Source organism: Erigeron canadensis, chromosome 5 (assembly GCF_010389155.1).
Source record: "Erigeron canadensis isolate Cc75 chromosome 5, C_canadensis_v1, whole genome shotgun sequence".
NCBI classification, from domain to species: Eukaryota; Viridiplantae; Streptophyta; class Magnoliopsida; order Asterales; family Asteraceae; genus Erigeron; species Erigeron canadensis.
Window position 1 is genome coordinate 44,769,140 of NC_057765.1, and position 19,877 is coordinate 44,789,016.

At 33.4% G+C, this 19,877-nt stretch overlaps 2 protein-coding genes across 2 annotated transcripts; one reads left to right on the forward strand and one right to left on the reverse strand.

The window, feature by feature from the left end:
• The first annotated feature begins 306 nt into the window (after positions 1 to 306).
• Positions 307 to 1,718, forward strand: LOC122600480 (AT-hook motif nuclear-localized protein 22-like). The gene has a single exon (XM_043773197.1). The coding sequence runs from the start codon at positions 557 to 559 to the stop codon at positions 1,454 to 1,456; it is 900 nt and encodes a 299-aa protein (XP_043629132.1). The 5' UTR covers positions 307 to 556; the 3' UTR covers positions 1,457 to 1,718.
• Positions 1,719 to 5,819: 4,101 nt separating this feature from the next.
• LOC122600423 (kinesin-like protein KIN-UB) lies at positions 5,820 to 14,047 on the reverse strand. The gene is made up of 19 exons (XM_043773134.1): positions 13,724 to 14,047; positions 12,786 to 12,886; positions 12,546 to 12,668; positions 12,099 to 12,284; positions 11,738 to 11,959; positions 11,482 to 11,638; positions 11,219 to 11,368; positions 10,758 to 10,846; positions 10,064 to 10,267; positions 9,761 to 9,883; positions 9,501 to 9,626; positions 9,258 to 9,389; positions 8,933 to 9,002; positions 8,763 to 8,855; positions 8,129 to 8,257; positions 7,478 to 7,603; positions 6,960 to 7,103; positions 6,495 to 6,623; positions 5,820 to 6,230 (listed from the first exon to the last, which is right to left on the reverse strand). The coding sequence occupies exons 1-19, from the start codon at positions 13,920 to 13,922 to the stop codon at positions 6,070 to 6,072; spliced, it is 2,664 nt and encodes an 887-aa protein (XP_043629069.1). The 5' UTR covers positions 13,923 to 14,047; the 3' UTR covers positions 5,820 to 6,069.
• Positions 14,048 to 19,877: the final 5,830 nt, after the last annotated feature.

Genomic DNA, 19,877 nt, shown 5'->3' on the forward strand with positions numbered 1-19,877 from the left:
CAAGTTATGACCGGATAACTATCATTTTTATCCGGCTTATTAATTTTTCGAGTATTATTTTATATAGATTTATTGTAATAGAAACAAAAGAAATAAATCATGTAAAGTAAATTTGTATGGATTAAGAATCGACAAAATATAGGAGAGAGAGAAAGACGGGAGAACGTGGGGTAGCGAGAGGGAGACAAGGAAAGAGAAAGTGTAGGTCCCACCCACCGCCCCCCATGCCGCACGCTGTCTTCTTCTCCTCTCTTCCTCTTTTTCTTCTTAACAAAAATTTCATTCATTCTCTCTCTCTCTCACTCACTCACCCAAACCCTAAATCTCAAAAACCCTCTTTTTCTTTCACCAAACATAGAGATATATTATTTGTATCCATTCAAAGTGTATAGAGATATTGATGGCGATATTTGGTTTGAGTTATATTGGGTTTTCCAAAAGGTTCACTCTAAGTTGTTGTTATTGGTGAAAAGTAACAAAATTAAAAACCCACCAATAATAAATCGTCAAGAATTGAAGAAAAATAATTGTGTGATAGTTTTAACAAGACATAATTATGAATCCAGCTACGACAGCTCATGGCGGCCGTCCATTACCTCCACCTTTTCATGCTAGAGATCATCTTCAGCTCCACCACCAATTCCAGCAGCAGCATCCGGATGAGGATGAACAAAGCGGTGGAAGTAGCAGCCTTAACAACAACCATGGCCAAAAGCGTGAAAGAGATCATAGCAACAACAACAATAATAGAGAATTGGCTTCCGTGGTGACTGGCGGTGGGGATAATAATCAAGGTGATCATAGCAGTGGTGGGGGTAGCGGTGGTTCTAGGCGGCCAAGAGGCCGCCCAGCTGGATCAAAAAACAAACCCAAGCCACCGATTATTATCACAAGAGATAGTCCAAACGCCTTGAGATCTCATGTGATGGAGGTGGCAAGTGGATGTGATATTCAAGAAAGTATAGCCACTTTTGCCACAAGAAGGCAAAGAGGGGTTTGCATTTTAAGTGGTAGTGGGACGGTTACTAATGTAACCCTGAAGCAGCCGTCTGCTCCGGGGGAAGTTGTGACCCTACATGGGCGATTTGAGATCTTATCGCTTTCAGGGTCGTTTCTTCCCCCTCCAGCACCGCCAGCTGCTTCTGGGCTAACTATTTATTTAGCCGGTGGTCAAGGGCAGGTGGTTGGAGGGGGAGTTGTCGGGCCCTTACTCGCGTCAGGGCCCGTGGTAATTATGGCAGCATCTTTTGGTAATGCTGCCTACGAGAGGCTTCCTCTCGAGGAAGAAGAGACTACTGCGAACGAGGGTTTAGGATCACCAACCGGGATCAATAATGGTCAACAACTAATGAGTGAGTCGAATCCCTCGTTATTCCATGGATTGCCTCCTAATATGCTAAATCATCAGTTACCCACAGACGCGTATAATTGGGGTGCTACTCGACCCCAGTTTTGATTAGAATTTGATCAAGGCAAGATCTAGGAATCTAAAACTCCATCTCCTACCTGATGCAATATTCTTCTTCATACTTACTTTCACTTAAACTTAATTATGCGCATTCCGATCCATCTCTTTTGTTTCTCACATAAATTAGTAGTATGTTTGTGATGTTTATCATTAGTTGAAATGGTTAGACCTCCTCCATAGCTAGCATGTTTGATCAAGATTTAAGGTTGTACAAAACTTGTGAAATTGATATCTCCTTTTTTGTGAGCTAGCTTCACTTTGTTCGTGTACGTGCAGTGTCCTATTTAAATTCTCTTAATTCCTTTTTCTGCATTATTTGTTGGTAATTTATGTGAAGACTGATATGTCAAAATCTATCAATATATATGCTAGCTGTTCATTCATAATCACATTTCTGGTCATTAATTCAGCAAGAATATAAGTACAACTTAAATTCAAAACCTTTCAAGTTATACACAAAGAAAATGTTGAGCTTGCAGAAACCAGGCTTTGACATTTTTCTAGTAATTAATTGACATAGCCTTTTGAGTTGTAAAAATAGCTAGCTTTTGAATGAAAGTAATGAAGACAGCCTAGTTATAGACGATTTGTTATCTGTATACTCGAATGTTTTTTTCTTTTTTTCCTTTAAGCTAGGTTGTATGAATCATGAAATCCTCATTAAAATTTCAATTAACTTTAAGGTTCTTCTTCATATATAGAACCCCACAAGTTATAATATATTATAGTATATAGATATATTTCATGACCATGTTTTAATTAGTACTATCCAATGATTTATTCAACAAATTGATGGAGTATATGCTAGATAGCTTTTACATAATAAAATTAAAAGATTAATAAAGAGCATATATATATGAATTGCAGTGCATCTTTTGATAGATAACTAAGCGAGGTTGAGTGAATAGCAGGAAAGAATCTTGAATTGATGTGTAGAAAATGGCAAAGTTATAATATCTTTACCATGTGGGTGTGTTAGTTGAAGAATTATAAACACACAACTATATATGTATGTTCAAAAAATAACACTGCTTTATTAGGGTGTTTGGTTTGACCGTCTTTATTAGGGTTTGAAGAGAGATGAATGATGTATGGGGGACGATTGGATTTACACGTGCAGATGCAATAATAGGGGGTCTTAAAACTTTGGTTCTTTTCCAATGCAAACACCAAGCAAATGTATGTATGCATCTATGTAATGTAACCCCACCCCCATTTTCAGGCTTCATTGTTACATCTCTCTGTTTGTATATATGTATGTATATCTCTCTGACTTATTGTCTGTCGATGTATGTGTGTGTATGTTTTTATGTTTGTTTATACGTATGTCATCTCTCTTCCACTAACAATCTCTGTGAGTTTGTTGCAGAAGACAGTAATTGGTTTGTCCTGTTTGAGGAATAGAGATGCTTCGTTAAACCCTAGATATGCTTCTATTAAAAGGACTTGAAAGTTAGGATTTAAAAAACAAACTTTATTGTTGGATTTTTTTCATGGAAGTTTAAAAATACTTGAATCAAAAAAAAAAAAAAAAAAACCTAAATGGTAGAAAAAGACCTTCGGTATTTACATACGGGATAGAGATCGATCAAACCTTCGACGTACATCTGTCTCCAAAACCCAAAGTATTTACCACCAGTATATCTAAACCATTCTTCTTAATAATTATTATTGACATACAACTTAATTAACACTCACATATCAGTGTATATTAGTAATAACTAAAAAAACTAACATACCGCTTAACTATCACCCACATAAGTATGTTAGTGATACTTATGTCGTATATTAGTACTTTCATTTATGCCGGAGCAATGGCAATTGATGGTGTCGTCTGTAGGTAGATCATTCCATTACCAATCCCCACTTATACTCTCACCCATACTAGCTCTCCCCTGTTAATTTTCGATTGTGGTGCGGCGGGGAAAGAAGCCAGTGGTGGTGGTCAGGAACCAATAAAAGATGAAAACAGTGCACTTTGCATTTTAAAGAGCTGAATAGAGTAACCGCTCCTATCTATACGGTAGAAATAAAGCCAGCAAGATGCTAAAACTTACCTCCGCCACTAACATAACATTAGAGACCAAACTCCTAAACTTGTACATTTAGTAACAATGAATTAAAAGTTTGATGTATACAATGTGCTTTTTGAAAATTGGATTGAAATATAATGGCGAAAGGAAGCTCATCAATACATTAGAGGCAATGGTCTTTTTATTTAGAACTATTTATTTTCCCCACAAATACATATACAACTAATCATGTCATGAATGCAATTCATCCAAGGATGAAATCTATGAGCATATCAGGAATTATTGAAAATGGCATGATGACAAGTGGCCGGTGGTAACCTACAAGAAAACAAATTTAAGGAAACTTCTATATATGGATGAATCGAAAACGAATGGAAGAACAAAAGTTAAAATAACTGTTGATATTATATTTTGGTTACGGTAGTATCAAGCACTGAAGCACGTATAAGCCGGAGGATTTTATTGGAAGTTAAAAACGATTTTAACACACAATACATAGATTGATCCACACCGTGCCAAATTAACAAACAACCTTCGAGAACTTCACAAGTATACAAAAAGATAAAGTTGTTTTCATTTTAGTAGTGTTGCTTTGTTGAACGATCAAAATGCTATTTTGTACACATCAAAATGTTGTTTCTGCGAAGATGTTTATAGTGTGTTCGTTAGTTAGCTCAAAGTAAGATTTTTGATACATACATATAGTGTCCCTTTGCACATAGTATATACTTAGGAAGAGTGAATATGTATGTTTTCACTGCTGTGTTTGTTACGCACAATTGTAGATCTCTTGATTTTTAAGGAATATCTTAACACGCCTATTATCTGTCATATATTTTATAAGCCGCCAAAAAATGGGGTATTTGCTACTGTTAATGTACATCATGCATCTCATTTTCCAGGGTATTTGCTACTGTTAATGTACATCCTGCATCTCATTTTCCAATGAGTAATTGAATATTGTTAATGTTGAATAAATGGCAGAGCTAGTTAAGGGTAATGAATCCGATGGATGTAGTCTAATAATCTAACTGACATGATGTGCATACAGGTTGGTGGATGGTTGAATCAAACAAAGGGGGTGTCATATAGAAGACAACAACTTTGACATCGGTGTGGATGAATGAGAATATTTTGGATACAATGAGTTACAGCAACATTTTTTGGTTAGAAAAAAAGTCTCGAGTTTTTAATGGTGTTTTTTGAAGTACATTTCATTGTACTTTTACACTTTCCAAAAGGATTTGCCCTTTTGTATGTTTTGTAAACCACATGTTATACAATATGAATGTGGTGAAACACTTCATAACTTTTTTTTAAACTCGAGACTCGTGTATAAAATTTTTAGTGTAACACATCTCAGCGCTAAATGCCTAGCTAAATGAACAAGTTCTGGTGACCTGAAAGTAAGCCGCATGATCAAAAAGTTGAAGAAAACTTGCCATTGTCATTTCTAACAAACTCTGCTCAAGAGCCATCTGAGTCGGTTTAAAAAGAGCTTTAACAAGCTCTTATGAAGATCTCCTCAACCATAGATATATTAATTTGCAAACATTAAAATAATAAACAATGGTTATTGAGATTTAGATCCCCCCCCCCAAACAAATAAAAAAAAAAGAAAAAAAAAAGATCATCACCTAATACATTATTATTATATATATATAATAATGATATCTTATATATATATATTTCTTAGCAATAACGTATTAATTTTTGATCAAACGATTACCTATTGTTGACAACGCCTAGTATTGTCACTAACAATACCCAAATACTATATAATACATAAAAACTTGCTTTATATGCTCTTTATGATATAGCTTCTCAACAGCAGCCTTTAAAACGAGCGTATTTAGCTTAAAAAGCTCCTGTTTTGGATTATTGAAAAATAAGTTTTAAGACAGCCAAAGAGTGATATCTCAAATGACTGTCTACGTAGTTCAAATGATGGGCACTACAATGCCTCGGGCATAAAATTAGAGCTTGCAATAACTGATCAGAACAGGCAACTCAGTAATTAGAGTTGATACATTCTTGTGCTTACCCTCATACTATTCAGATAAAATGATTTGAAAAGGCTGTAAAATAATGATCACAACTCTTGAGAATGATTGAAAATTTAGGTTTATTAGGCCATGTTGGCTACTACCCATAGATAGGCTTCTCAAAATGCCAGATTAATTAGTTGGTGGTCCCGGTCCTTAAATTTCAACAAGCCCCCAGTGTGTAAACTGACTATGACTTAAATATATTAAGAGGGGATTTTTGATTTTATAATGCTTTTAAACCTTCAAAAGTGTAAAAAAAAAATTAGTAGATGATTAATCACGGAATGATGTTGATAAAACTGATGTTTAGACTACATCAAACCTACGTAGCCACGATAGAGTGGAATGCCTGCAATGTTACAAAAATATGACTGAATTGTGTTCATTAAACCTTAATAAAGGCAGATCACATAGACAATAAGCTGTCTAGCTACCCCGTCAACTTTAGATGAATACTGAGCAGATAAGAAGGTTTGCAGACCTGATGCTACTCGACCGTCTTCAATCAGTGTATGGTAATTTAGATCTCAACTCGTAATCGCCGCAGTTCAGATGAGAAGATTTTACTAGCAGTCAGAGTACGGTGAGCAAGAGCACGTATGTCGTCCCGGGAACAATCACGGGAGATACGAACCAGCTCCCAGAGGGCACCTCCACTCACCATATCTTTTGCATTTACTTCTGATATCACAGAAGTTACAGCCATAGCACAAATGCTGTTAGTTTCTCATCAACAAATAAAGTGATACTATTGATTAGTAGTTTGAAGCAAACATGAGATTCTTAGGCAATTATCCTTGTCTTTCTGTGACATTTCAACTCAATCTCTTTTTTGTTATCTTCCTTTTTATTTTAAGTAAACTGATGGATAACACATGCATGATCATAGCCTTTCAGTTAATTATATAAAACTTCATATGGAGTTGAAGTGTGAAACACATTTACCATGTTGTGCTAAATGACAGAGTGCAAGCTCAATGTGGCGTCTGATTATTGATGCGTCATTGTTGGCATTTTGCACAATCCATGGAAGAGCCCCATCTTCTATCAATAAGGACCGGCTATTTTTGTTCCCTAACACAATAAAATCAATACCAGTTTTAGTATACCTGAGAAGTTCCATAAATAAGCAACCCTTGTTCATTAATCTTTTAACGGGTCACACTTTCATTTTTCATGAGACAAATTGGAGTATAATTTGCCATTGAGAAATGCTAAAATGACAAACTAATTACAAACATGTGTTGTCATGTGAGATGGACCAATTAAGTTCCAATTTTTTTGTCTTTCATGTTTCTCTCTCCATCTCCTGTGTGTTAGTAATTAGTTTGTCATTCTAGCATTTCTCTTTGCCATTATAATGATCATAAAAGATGTAACAACAAGCATGCATGTACTCATGGCACTTGCCTTTGCTAGAGGTACGGGACTCGCATTTTGCAAAATTTGCAACTCCACGTGCAACCTGAGAAAGAACGTCTGGATGTCTTGTCCTAACCATGCCCAGCAAAGCTTTGATTCCACCTTCAGACCGCAACCGACTTTGCAGTTTATCTGGCAAGTAGCAATTTTATACATAGAAGACGTGTGACCTATCAACTTCAAATTTTCGTTCAATTCTAAACTTTCTATGGAGTTGACATGTGAAAATTACAAAGACTTGCATCGTATGTGGAGTGTAGGAATTAATTTTTATAAACTGGAGCTTATCATATTTTATATATACAAAAGTTATGAACTATAACTAAGTTATAATATGACTTATGAGTCAAAGTAATTATATTAGCAAGTAAAATGGATCAGCATGACTGGAAATTTTGCAAGAAATAGGTTGGGGAATTCAGACTCACATCTGCATTAGCAATATCGGATCTAAAACAACAGAAAACACAGTAATATAAAAAGTGACAACAAAATTTGAGCACTACCATTTCCACATAAGTTAGCAATAGCCCCGGCTACCATTCGCAGTGTCTGTGGATCCTCAGCATCAGCTGCAGTCATTGCCAACAAATTAATCCCGCCTTGAGTCATTATAAGTTCCTGATTAGTTTCTGCATACATAAAACAAATGAACAATGAAGATTACTATCATGGAAATGATAGTTCAAAATAGAAAACAGAAGCCCTTTTCCCCCAGGATCCATAATGAAAATGCGTATCAAAATTGATTAATACACATGTATGCATTTAGACGGGAGGAGGAAATTTTGACTCATTTGAGTATGAATGGTCTATCCGAGGTATATGTAATCTATAACGGGTCAAGCTATTGAGACAAAAAAGTATATGTGATATCTTAAAAGGAGACGGACCAAATGGGTAAATTGAAAGCCACCCCAGGGTATATAGAACTTATAAAGCCTCTTAAACCATTTTATCCAAGTAAATTGATTATTGTAGAAATTTCATACCTTTGGTAGTATATTAGACACATCAGTATTCAAATAAAAAAAATAAATGTAGACAACAAGTGTTTCTGATCAGCTGGATCTGTTTCAAGCCATATCAAAGAAACCCATTTTGACCCTGTATCCACCTATACTAAGACTGACAGTAGAGATAGAGAGAAGAGAAACCATTCATTGCAAGATTTGCAATAGCACCAGCTGCTATTCTACAAATTGTTTCATCAAAACTTCTGCTTCTAAGGAGCTCCAGCAGAGATGAGAGGCCACCAGCTTCAACTATTCTTTCCTGATTAGTATCTGCACATCACATAACACAGCCTGACTTTTACAAATCATTAAATATATTTATTGAATTCTTTGTTTGAACATGATGGATCATGACTCCAAATTTAGCGTATATACATACCTACAACATACAACTCATTGGATGCAATGTCATAATGGAATGATAACGAATTATGCATCATGGGCATATTAATACTTTACCCAAAAAAGGAGGACTGTATCTCCACTAAATTTTACCATTTAAATCCATGACATTATGAAAACACAATTTTCAATTCACCACTTCAAGTCCAATAAGGTTGATCAGAAATTGATAGTAAGCAACTTATATGCATATCAGGTAAACTAAATGAGATACGATTAGTCATCTTTGATTTAATGAAAAGTATTCTTACTGACTGTCTATAATAGTCTATTTATATCGATTATAATCTACAAACCAAGTGCAAAAACTTTCTGTTTGCTTATGATAAATAGAAGATATAGTTGTGATAAGAAGGTTTCACGAAATAATGACCTTCAGCTGCTAGGTTGGCCACCACTTTCACCGCATGCAAGCGAACATTAGGATCTTCAGACTCTAGCAAAGACAAGATCTTTTGCAATCCAACTATACAATTTGATTAATAAGGCAAAGTTAAATGGATATAAGCCACTTTTCAAGTAGGAAGTGATAATTATGTATACCATGTTCATGAAGATTGGCTATTGATGTTCTGTCTCCATTGCCTCGATCATCAAGTTGCGAATATCTTGGCTGAAAAATGAAAAATGGAAAGCGCTAAAATAAATATCATGACAACTTTTTTAAGGAAAGCATTTATCGAACACATCCAAACATACTCGGTTATTAACAATCTGTTCACTATGGGACTAGAACCCACAACCTCTTGGGAGATGGGTCCCTTGAATCCCACTAGAACCAAGTCCTTTTGGTGGATACATCATGACAGCTTTTTTGAGAGAAATCAAAGTTTAGTGTTGCATAAAGAGCATGTATTCCTCTGTATACCTGACCAGAACTAACAGTCACTTGTGACAATCTGCTTTGTAAAAGTAAAACTTCTTCTTCCAGCTTTTGTTTCTGATGTGTCTCCTCATCTAGTAAATTTTGGAGCTTTACGATGTCAGCACATACACCTGCCTAGTCCATGAGTACAGCATGTGATGTAATACGCATTCTGGTAATGAAAACTTATAGATAATGTGAGATGCTGATAAAGCTTCTCCTAGCTGGATTTTTAAAAAACCAGACCTCTGTAGGGAGAGCTTGAGAATTTCTAAGATTTTGGATCTCTTCTTCAGCCTGTTTCCGTAAAGTAATTTCCTTCTGAAGCACTATCTTCAACTCTGTAATATCTTCTTTCACATAATCATTACCCTGATGATTTAGAGAGAATTGAAGTTATGAAAGAACATTTTGATGAATATATGTTACCATTTACAAATTGTTGAAAGCAAAAGAAAAAAGGATTAAACATAAATGCTGATACATTATATCAGAATATGATTTACCTGTCCATGATGACTGCCATTAGTAAAACCGTTGGTTCCATATTTAGGTTGATTGTTCATCCATTTCTCCTCGAGCTTCTTAATAGATTCCATGTAGTCCATCTGACACTTCGTTTTCTCCCTCTATATCAATATATATAACATTAGGATTGTAGTATGCTTGAATAAAATTACAGTTGTGGTAGACCTACATCATAACCTAAGTCCAAAACCTTCGGCTCTTATTGAAGCATGCTAATTTATACAATGTGTAGATCAATGCTAAAGGAAAAGTTGATTATAAACAAACATCTCTAAGCTAACCTCCAAAGCTTCTCTATAACAAACTTCAGCCTCAGAGATACGTTGTTGTGCTTCTATTGTTGTTCTTTCAATCTCGTCCTCGTATGCTTTCTGTTGTCTCTCATTTTCCGCTATAAGTTTGTCAATCTGTGTCTCAAGCCTCCTACACAAACTTTTGTAATCAAATTCCTCCTTAACTTTCAACATGTTCTCCACCTTCATGGCCTGAGATAGATTTAAAATGATTAAATCCAACTATTTTTCTCCAACATTATGAACTTCAACTCCCACCTACAGAACATTCATACTAGACAATACTGGGCCAATGCACAAACATTCCACCATTGTTTGGCTAAAGGTGTAGATTGGCGGGGGCACCCTTGACCCCTGGTGCCTTTTGGCACCAGCCATTATCCAGCCCACAAGGATGACTCCGAGCAACTCCCCTAACCAGTGGCACACAGGAGCCAGGGGAGCAGCGCTCGAGCTCAAGATCCCCTATTTGCAAAGATCCCTCTAAGTTGGCCATCTGCTTTGCAGGTGTGGGTAACGATTGAGCTATGCTCAATTGGTTACGTCCCATTATTGTGATGACGTATTCTTGTTCTTATGCACAATAATTGAATAATTCTATTATATGTTGAAAAGAGTGAGAAGAAAACAGAGAAAATCCGTGTTAAAGAAATTAAGGTATTCAAAAAGCTTGGTTGCTCACCCTTTGCCCAAACAATATAGTGCTTGCAGTTTCTGTACGATGGCGTGGAGACGGACCAACAGTTACAACCAATGATGTTCTCGCAGTGCCTGCAAAATGAATAGGAGTAAGAGTTGAAAATTACATCAAACATAAGAGGAAGGAAAGAATATTTTGGTCAACGTCTTCAATATATAGTATTTTTTTTTTTTTTTTGAACGGCATATTATTCTACTCCTATTGGGATCTAACCCAGGACTCTCGAACAATCCCCTATTAAACCACCCTCGTTAATGTGGGAAGTGGGACTCGAACCCAGGTGGATCCTACCAAGGTCAAAGACCTTACTTCAATGTATAGTATTGAAGTAAAAAGATAAAAATTCTTTAAAAAAAATAGTATAATATTATTGCATAAACCAAAAACCTAATCATTTCGACCAATAGCTTCTTGCATATAAGTTATAAAAGTAAAGGACTGGCCTCCAAATGAATCCTTGAGCAGCCTCGTCAGCTTAGAGTCTCTAACAGGTACATGAGGGCTATTCTCCGCAAGTGCATTTATGCACTTCCCTAACGCACTTAATGAAAGGTTTATAGACTTGGCTTCCTCTAATGTATGTCCCTCACTTCCTGAAAAAGACAACAAATCCTTAACGTAAGAAATAAGAACTATACAATATCACACGGAAAAACTAATCCACAATATTAGGTTAGATGTTTGACGAAATTCAATGCGTAGATACCTGACTTGTGAACACGTTCAGAGCCTGCAAGATCTACAACAACTAATTTGCCTTTTCGGATAAGAGGGGGCTTAGAATTTTTGCTCATATGAAGAGAATGGTTATTTTCGCTTGAGATGTCATATTTCATGTCTGTAACAGACCTCTTAATGTGAACCTGAGATAATTGGAATAGATTAGTGCTAAACAATATTAATCAGTAAAATTCATAAGTAGTAGAGCCATGAAAAATATTAACCACAAGTCATTCATTTACCATCAGGATAGCATGACTACGAGAAGACTCAGTATTGAGTTTTGTGTTGGCGGCTACTCGATGAGTTTCTCCCAATCGCAATAGCTCCATAAAATCATGGTGGGTTCGAATATCTACCAGAGTTGCAGATGGTACGGAAACATCACCAGTTTTTGGATCTTCAACAATTGAAATGTTATCATTTGCTGGATTTAAAAGATCTTGGATCGTCTCCATATAAAGCTACACAGATTTTTAACAAGGAACTTTTATCAAAACTAGAAACTTATACAAAAAATAAGTTGCGATCAGAGTCAAGAATAACATGCAGTTTAATGGTTTATTACCACACGAATTGGTATATGTGCAAGGACAAATGTACCTGCAAGTATGAGATCATGACCAAATCAGAATCCCGAGATACGTTAGCTAGAATATCCTCCATTGCACGGACCATGATACCACGAGCTGATGTGTCTTCATCACCCAATCGTCCTAGAGTAAAAGTCTTCCCGGTGCCGGTTTGACCATAAGCCATCACTGTCCCATTGTAACCATCTAGAACACTCTAGAATGCATGATGTATATCGGTTACTATAGGTTTTAAGTTCTCAAAAATGTAATAGTTGCACACAAAAAATACAAAAAACCAGAAAACTGTTTATTTCAAGAAAAAATTCATTAGTATTGTACTGCTCATATATTCGCTTCCTAATTACAGGTGAGATCCCATAATCGAGAAAACACTAGCATATCTGCAACTTTATATAGAAAAATAAATATAAAAAAAAAAAGATGAGCAAAAAGATGTACTGGAAACATCACGCACCTCGACTACAGGTTTTGCAACAACTTCATATACACGTTTCTGTGATGCAGATTCAGTTAGCACTTCATCAAATTCATAGGTGTCTGAATCCCAATTGTTCTTTCGAAGTTTCAACCGCTTAAACTGAGAAATACCAAAATGTGACAGCATGAGTAATAACACAATTAAGAAGCCTTTAATTGGAAAGATTTAGTGCAACATTCGTTGGATCCTAAGTTGTAAGAAACTTGAATATCACACCTCTGGTTGTAATTCCACACAATCTGCAAAATCAGCATCTGCCACCATCTCCTCGGCATTTTGAGGTCTCAATCTGACAGCAACTCGAACTCGACCAGAAACTGCTATGCCAATTCAAGATATTAGTTTTCTATATAAGATCTTGTTATTGCTGGGTAAACCTACCCCATTTCATGGCTGTTAGATAAAATTCATGAGGGTGCATGGAAAAATGCACCACCATCAAAGCTCAAATATAATAGTAAAAAGTTATTATCTAATATCCATGAAATGCAAAAAATGCTAAGGTAAAAAAAAAAAATAGACCCTGATCATCTAACAAGTATGATGAATATTCACACTGAATCATCAGAATTTTTGGTATTCTAAAAATATTTCATTATTATAAGATAACATCTGGCATCTCCGCGTGAATAAATAACTACTACCAAACTGAACTACGATTCGGACACCCAAAATCAGCATATACACTATGATAAATAGGTGAAAATTCTATTGACATATCACCGCACTTAAATGTGTGGAGAACTAAGAAGTGACATGACAATTTAAGTTAGAACTTGCCACAACAAACAATGTGAAAAAACTAATAAGAATGCCATACTAACAATTGTTTAAGTCCTCCAACTTTTAAAACTAAGAATCACCACTTATAACGGTGACACGTTTTAACTATACATCTTTAAAAAAAGTTACTCAGTTGACAGAGTCCTGTCATGTCAGTAAACTAACTACCACTGCTAGAACTAGTAAATTAGTTATGCTATTATAATATTGTGCTAAATATACAAATAAAATTACACTACCTATGATTGTTTTATACTAATCAATATATATATAGCTGTAAAATACTACTACTATATATATAGCATTGCACAAATTATTAATTGATTAGTATCAAACAAATTATAGTGATAACACATATTAATGAAAAATACCGGACTGATTAAAATCTTTAAGAGTAGCGGCGGAGCTGCTACGGCGAACATTCGAGACTTGTTTAGATTTTAATAATGAAGAAGAAGAAGAAGAAGAAGGTGTTTGGTGTTGCAGTCGATCTGATTTCACTGTTCCCCTGTTACTACTACTAATGGTAGCAGTATTGTTATTTCTATATGAAGATGAAAAAGAAGCCATTAATTGCCTAAATTATTAATTTATCATTTCATGGAAAACTAAAGTTGATTACAGCAGTAGTAGTAATTGTTTAGAGTGAAAAAATATCCGCAAAAGTTTTTCAAGTTTTTTTCATATATATATTTCTTATCGTAAAGAGAGAGAGAGAGAGAGAGTTTAGTTGAAAATGAAGGATAGAGTTGAAAAGAAGAAAAGGTAAAGCTGGGCCCAGTTTTGCGGTGGGATGAAATTTAAGCACTGCTTTCTTAATTTTATTTTTATGGGATAAAAAAGGAAAATTTATGTTTTTATATTTTTGAGTTTTTTTTATTAAAAGAAAGGAAAGTGATGGAAAGAAAAAGTGGGGGGTTTCGTACCTAAAAATTTTATTTGGCAAGATTCGGAAGGATAAGTTTTAAATTTATCAATATACCCTTCAAACCTTTATATGAATTATAATAACTACGAGGCTATAAATGTAAAATTACATTTTTTTATCCTTTCTTATCATTCTATTTTAACTCAAGAATGCATTTAAATCCTTTTATTCTCTTTCTTTTCTTTTAAATGATAAAACTCAAGAATACATTTTATATATAATTTTTTTATCTTTTCTTTCTCCTATCCAATCTTCTCCTTTCTTTTCCTTTAAAAAAAACTCGAGAATACAGTATAAGGGTAGAAGAGAAATGAATATCAATCAAAATCTAAGTTATTACACAAATCAATGTAATAAAGTGTCCAACACACAGATTGAGATCCTCTAAAGTTATTATTAACTTTATAGGTAAAGTTGATGATTTTGACCTTTGGATTAAAATCAAGGGTCAAGATTCAAATATCAACTTTGAATCTTAACCTTTGATTTTGATACAAAGGTCAAAATTATCCCAACTTCACCTATGAAGTTGATAATAACTTTAGAGAATCTTAATCCCTCCCACACACAAAAAAAAAAAAAGTTTGAATTCGAATCTTAGATGCATCTCGAAATGTTATTAATATTTGGTTTATAACTTGCTTATAAACCCGAATGATATTAGATTAAATATATTAAAGTTTTGAGATACAAAAAGAAAAAACAACATTACTTGTATCTTAATAAAAACTGACAATAAGAATAAAAAAACATATGATTGTGGACATGCTATGATTTGAATTATTTTCAAAAAAAAAGTAACCAACACTTGGGCGAAAATGTATTTACGTAACACAAAAACGTAAAAATGCTGACTAGATTGATGGTAATTCTATATATTATATCGTTTACTATACTCATGTCTATCTGTTATTACTGAACTCATACTAGTAAATGATAATAACGAAATACAATTATGAAAACAAAAATAAATGGGATATAATCAATTGTGCCACATGCTTTTTGAAAACAAACTTTAATTGTAACAAATAGTAATGAGTAAGTCAAAAAGAAAATGATAACAAAATTAGTGAGACGCTATTAATAAATTATGATATATGGTTAGTTAAAAAAATGTTATTTTACATTAGATTTGGTTATGTTTTAAAAAAAATTCATAGTAAAAAGATTAAAAATAAAAAGTTAGAAGATGATGTTATAAAACAATTAAATGAAAAGAAATAATTTTTAGAAGAAATTCTAAAGATGCCATGTAAGATATTTTTGAAAAATAATTACGTCATCAAAATTTTGTTTTATTTATATATAATAGATATAGATATAGATATTTGTATAAAATTTTAGTAACTTTAAAAGATCTAAAAGTTTTTATATAATAACTAGTATGATTAGTTATGAGTTGGAATGGGTGAATATTTCGTATCATATTAGTAATCATTGTCTCGTTGGTTACATTTTATCTTTACGATATATATATATATATACTAGGTCTTTTAAATGTGCGGCTATTTAAAAAGGTTATTCGTGTTGTTTAGTTGTATATGTATTAATAATAACTTTTGACAATTATAACTTGTTTTATAAGCATGTATATATAAATTTATATTTATCGGTGATGAAACTATTTATATATATATTGAAATAGATTAATCCAAAGTACTTTAACTATTAGTCGATTAATGAGTAAAGCAATTATTATTATTATTTAATATGTATAATAAAATTATTTATACCAACCTTTTGGGACAATTATACATTATCAAATATTCATATTTAATATCACATATTATACTTCATACAATACCAATAAACATAAAATTAAATTAAAGTGTAATGTAACATAAGACCAAAACAATCTATTACTTTTGCAAACTGATATGTAAGCCATTAACAACAACATATATTTAAGAAAGAAGTTGTTCATAATAAGATAAAAATAACCAAATAAAATATATCCAGAAAGCTAAACTTATATTCACAAGAAAAACAGTTAAAACAAAATTGAAATGAGATATAAAGATAAACATAAAAGATGTTGGGGAAAAACCAACCTAATGGATGTTGTTGATGATGAATAACTTATAGGAGAAGAATTAGAGATAAATAAAAACGAAATTTACAAATTTCATACGAAACTATGAAAGGAGGAAAATCTGCCTTTTCAGAAAGATTTAGAAGGTATAGTTTTATGTATAGTTTTAGATATTAGATATTACATTATTTACTGATATTCTTATTTTATTAGTTTGAAGATCTAAATTAATATATTACTATATTAATAATATTATAAAATATACGGGAGTAATCGTTAAAATTTGGTTGCCAAAATTTGGGATTTGCATAAATATGCAATTGATATAATACCCATGATATTAAAAAATTGATTTAATATTGCTATTTTAAATATTCTATAGATTGTTACTTTGATTGAAAATATGCACATTAGACTATTATTATATTGATATTTTATAATAGTTTTGGTTAGTATATATAAATGATAATAAAAAATAAATATTGTGAGGAAAAACATGGAGATGCCACATAGGAAAAAATCCTATGTGGCAATGTTTAAGAATAGTTTGAAGTGAAGTGGATGCCTTTAAAACGTTAGGATAACTACTGTTTTATAAGATGTATATATATATATATATATATATATATATGGGTGAGATATTTTAAGACCACCTCTTATTTTAGGACCAACTAGGATCATTGATTTTTGTACACCATCATCATCTACTACGATATACAAGACTTTTTTGTAAAAACACTAAGACTTTCCGGCGACGGGCCCACCAGAAAATAAGTTAACTTACACATGATTTTTCTGTGGTTCCGTAGCTGGAAAGTCTTAGTGTTTTTACAAAAAAGTCTTGTATATCTTAGTAGATCATGATGGTGGTGTGTAACTTACGAAAATCAATGGTCCTTTTTTGGACTTTTTTTAGTTAGTCTCTAATTATCTTTCCCCTATATATATATATATATATATATATATATAAGTTAAATGAAAGTTGGTTATTTGGCACTTTATTCATTAGGGTACTAAATGAGGTTAATTAGGAGGTTAATTGCTTTTGTTTGATGATATGAAGCTTTGTATTATGCAAGGTTGGGAAACTCGGGACTCGGGATAGGATCGGCGAGAAGAAATCGGGTTGAGTTTTTACTATATAAAAGTTATAATTTATATATATACATGTAAAATCCTTTAAACTTAAATATAATTGTTCAAAAAAAATTAATATAATGAAATTAAAACTCAAAAGTAGTATTAGTAATATATATGCTATAATACATCTTAATTATGATATTAATTTATTAAACTCTTACGCAAGTTCATAAAAAAAAAAAGATTGAAGGACTATTATTGAATTAAAACTAAAAAAATTAAAAGATGGGCTGATAGTGTATATAAAGAAAGAAAAAGGTATAAAATCAAACATTATATTAAAATAACAAAGAAAACCAAATTTAGGGAAAATATTCATTTACTCATGCCCGTCATTTCCTTCTCTCTTTATCTTATTATGCATATCCATACTATATTATAAAAAGAATATCCCTTTTTATTTTTGGTAATGTTGAAAATATGTAATATTTTCACTTAACACCCTTTAAAATACTTTCATATACACTATCCTCTTAACATTAATGATTAAATTACACTGCAGTCCTTTATCATTTAAAATATTTCCATTAACCTTTTACATCAATTATATACACAACTCATCATCGCTCCACCATCAACAGTCGTCCAACCATCACACCGTCTCCGTCACGACCACCGCCGCATAGCGCGGGTACCGTGCTAGTACCAGTATATGTATATTTTACCATTTCCACACATCCCACATTCCCACTATCCCCTGTCAAATAAAAAATAACAGCCGTCCTTCTATTATTTCTCCTCTTTTTACCCGATTTAGCTTCTAAACTACAATCTTTTAGCCAAGAAGATCATATCTTGAACCTATTTTCCTAGATCTCGACTGTTTTGGCCGGAAGTTGACCGTTTTAGCCGAAAGTTGACCGTTGACTGCCGTTTGCCGATTTTCATGGCCAATCCAGCTGGCTCTGACTCGTAGAGGTGCCGATCCACGATCCAATTTCTGGAAATCGGTCGGATCGGCCGAGTTTCACAACCTTTGTATTATGTAAAATGAATAAAATTTTATGGCTTGATTAGTGTTTAAATTGATTTATTTAATACATGGGTGATGGATCGGCCTCTCTTTATATGAATATATGATTTGATTAAATTAAATCAGGCCCAAATAATAGATAATATAGCAACGGACTTCATTTTAAAAAAACCCAACCATTCATATCCCCAAGTCCCAACTGATGAATACATGTCGTTAGTATTCAATCAAAATGAGTTTATTTGAGATTTTGGACTTCCTAGATCCTCATTGAATTCATCCTCTTTCGACCGGCTATTTTAAGTGCATCATAGATCATAACTTCTTTTATTTATTTATTATTTAATTTTAGAAGGGATGATCCTTATCAACATAGCAAATTTATATCTTTTAGACTCATGAAAGACAGAGCTGCTTTTATGAGCAAACTGATAAATAAAGTGAGACGCATCAAAAGATTTGCAAAACCTGAAAACTCAAAAACGCTTGTAACGAGAAAGGAAGTTAATAAAATTTGTGTGAGTTTGTCAAGGGATTCCCTTACTTTCTATATGTGAGGGATTCTCTTTATACGATAGGGGTTTCATACTGCAAAGATGGAGGGAAGTTTAGATTAAAATTAGAGAAATGAGAGATGAACTTGAAAAAGAAGAATTAGTTTTGGCGGGTTCTAAAGATATAGGATTTGGTTACTCCTATAGCCGACAATGGAGTAAAATAGGACCTTATTGTTATAATAAACTGGAGGAAGCATTCAAGAGAATCATTGAACTCTTTGAAAAACTCGATAAAGATAAGCTGGAAAAAAAAAGAATCTAAGGAACTAAGAGTGAAGCTAGAGATGTTCATAATACTAATAGCCGAAACTGCCCGCAACGATTGGGTCGCGGAGGGCTTTGAGGATGTTATGAAAGGTAAAAAGATGATCCTTCACATGTTTAACGAATATGTAGCTCCCCACTTCCACATGTGGGATACATATTCATTGTGGAGCATGGATACTTACCTTTATGGCAAAAGTTTAGAATTTAAAGACAAACTTATATTAAAGATATGGGATGAGCGAAATAGTGCACTTTTTGAGGGTCTGCTAAGTACTGATATAAGTCGGGCATGTGAGCGCATCATAAAGATGAAATGTTTAGTGGAGGGTGATTTTGACCTCCTTGGAAATGAAGAATTTAAATATAACCTAAGATCGTCACCTCTCGCAATACCAACACCAAAAGGAACCGTACACCAAAATGCAGAGGGCAAACATTCCTCCAAGAAACCACCAGAGAAAAGGATGGAAAGAGTTCAAAAGAAGGAAAAAAAGCAGGGAAAAAAGGAGGAAGAGAAAGATCATCAAGGAACAAAATTAGAGGAAAAAATGATTGGAATGGTTCTCATTTCTTTGTTTTAATTAGGGAACAAAATAAGCTATTTTGGTCTTTTCGTTTACATATACTA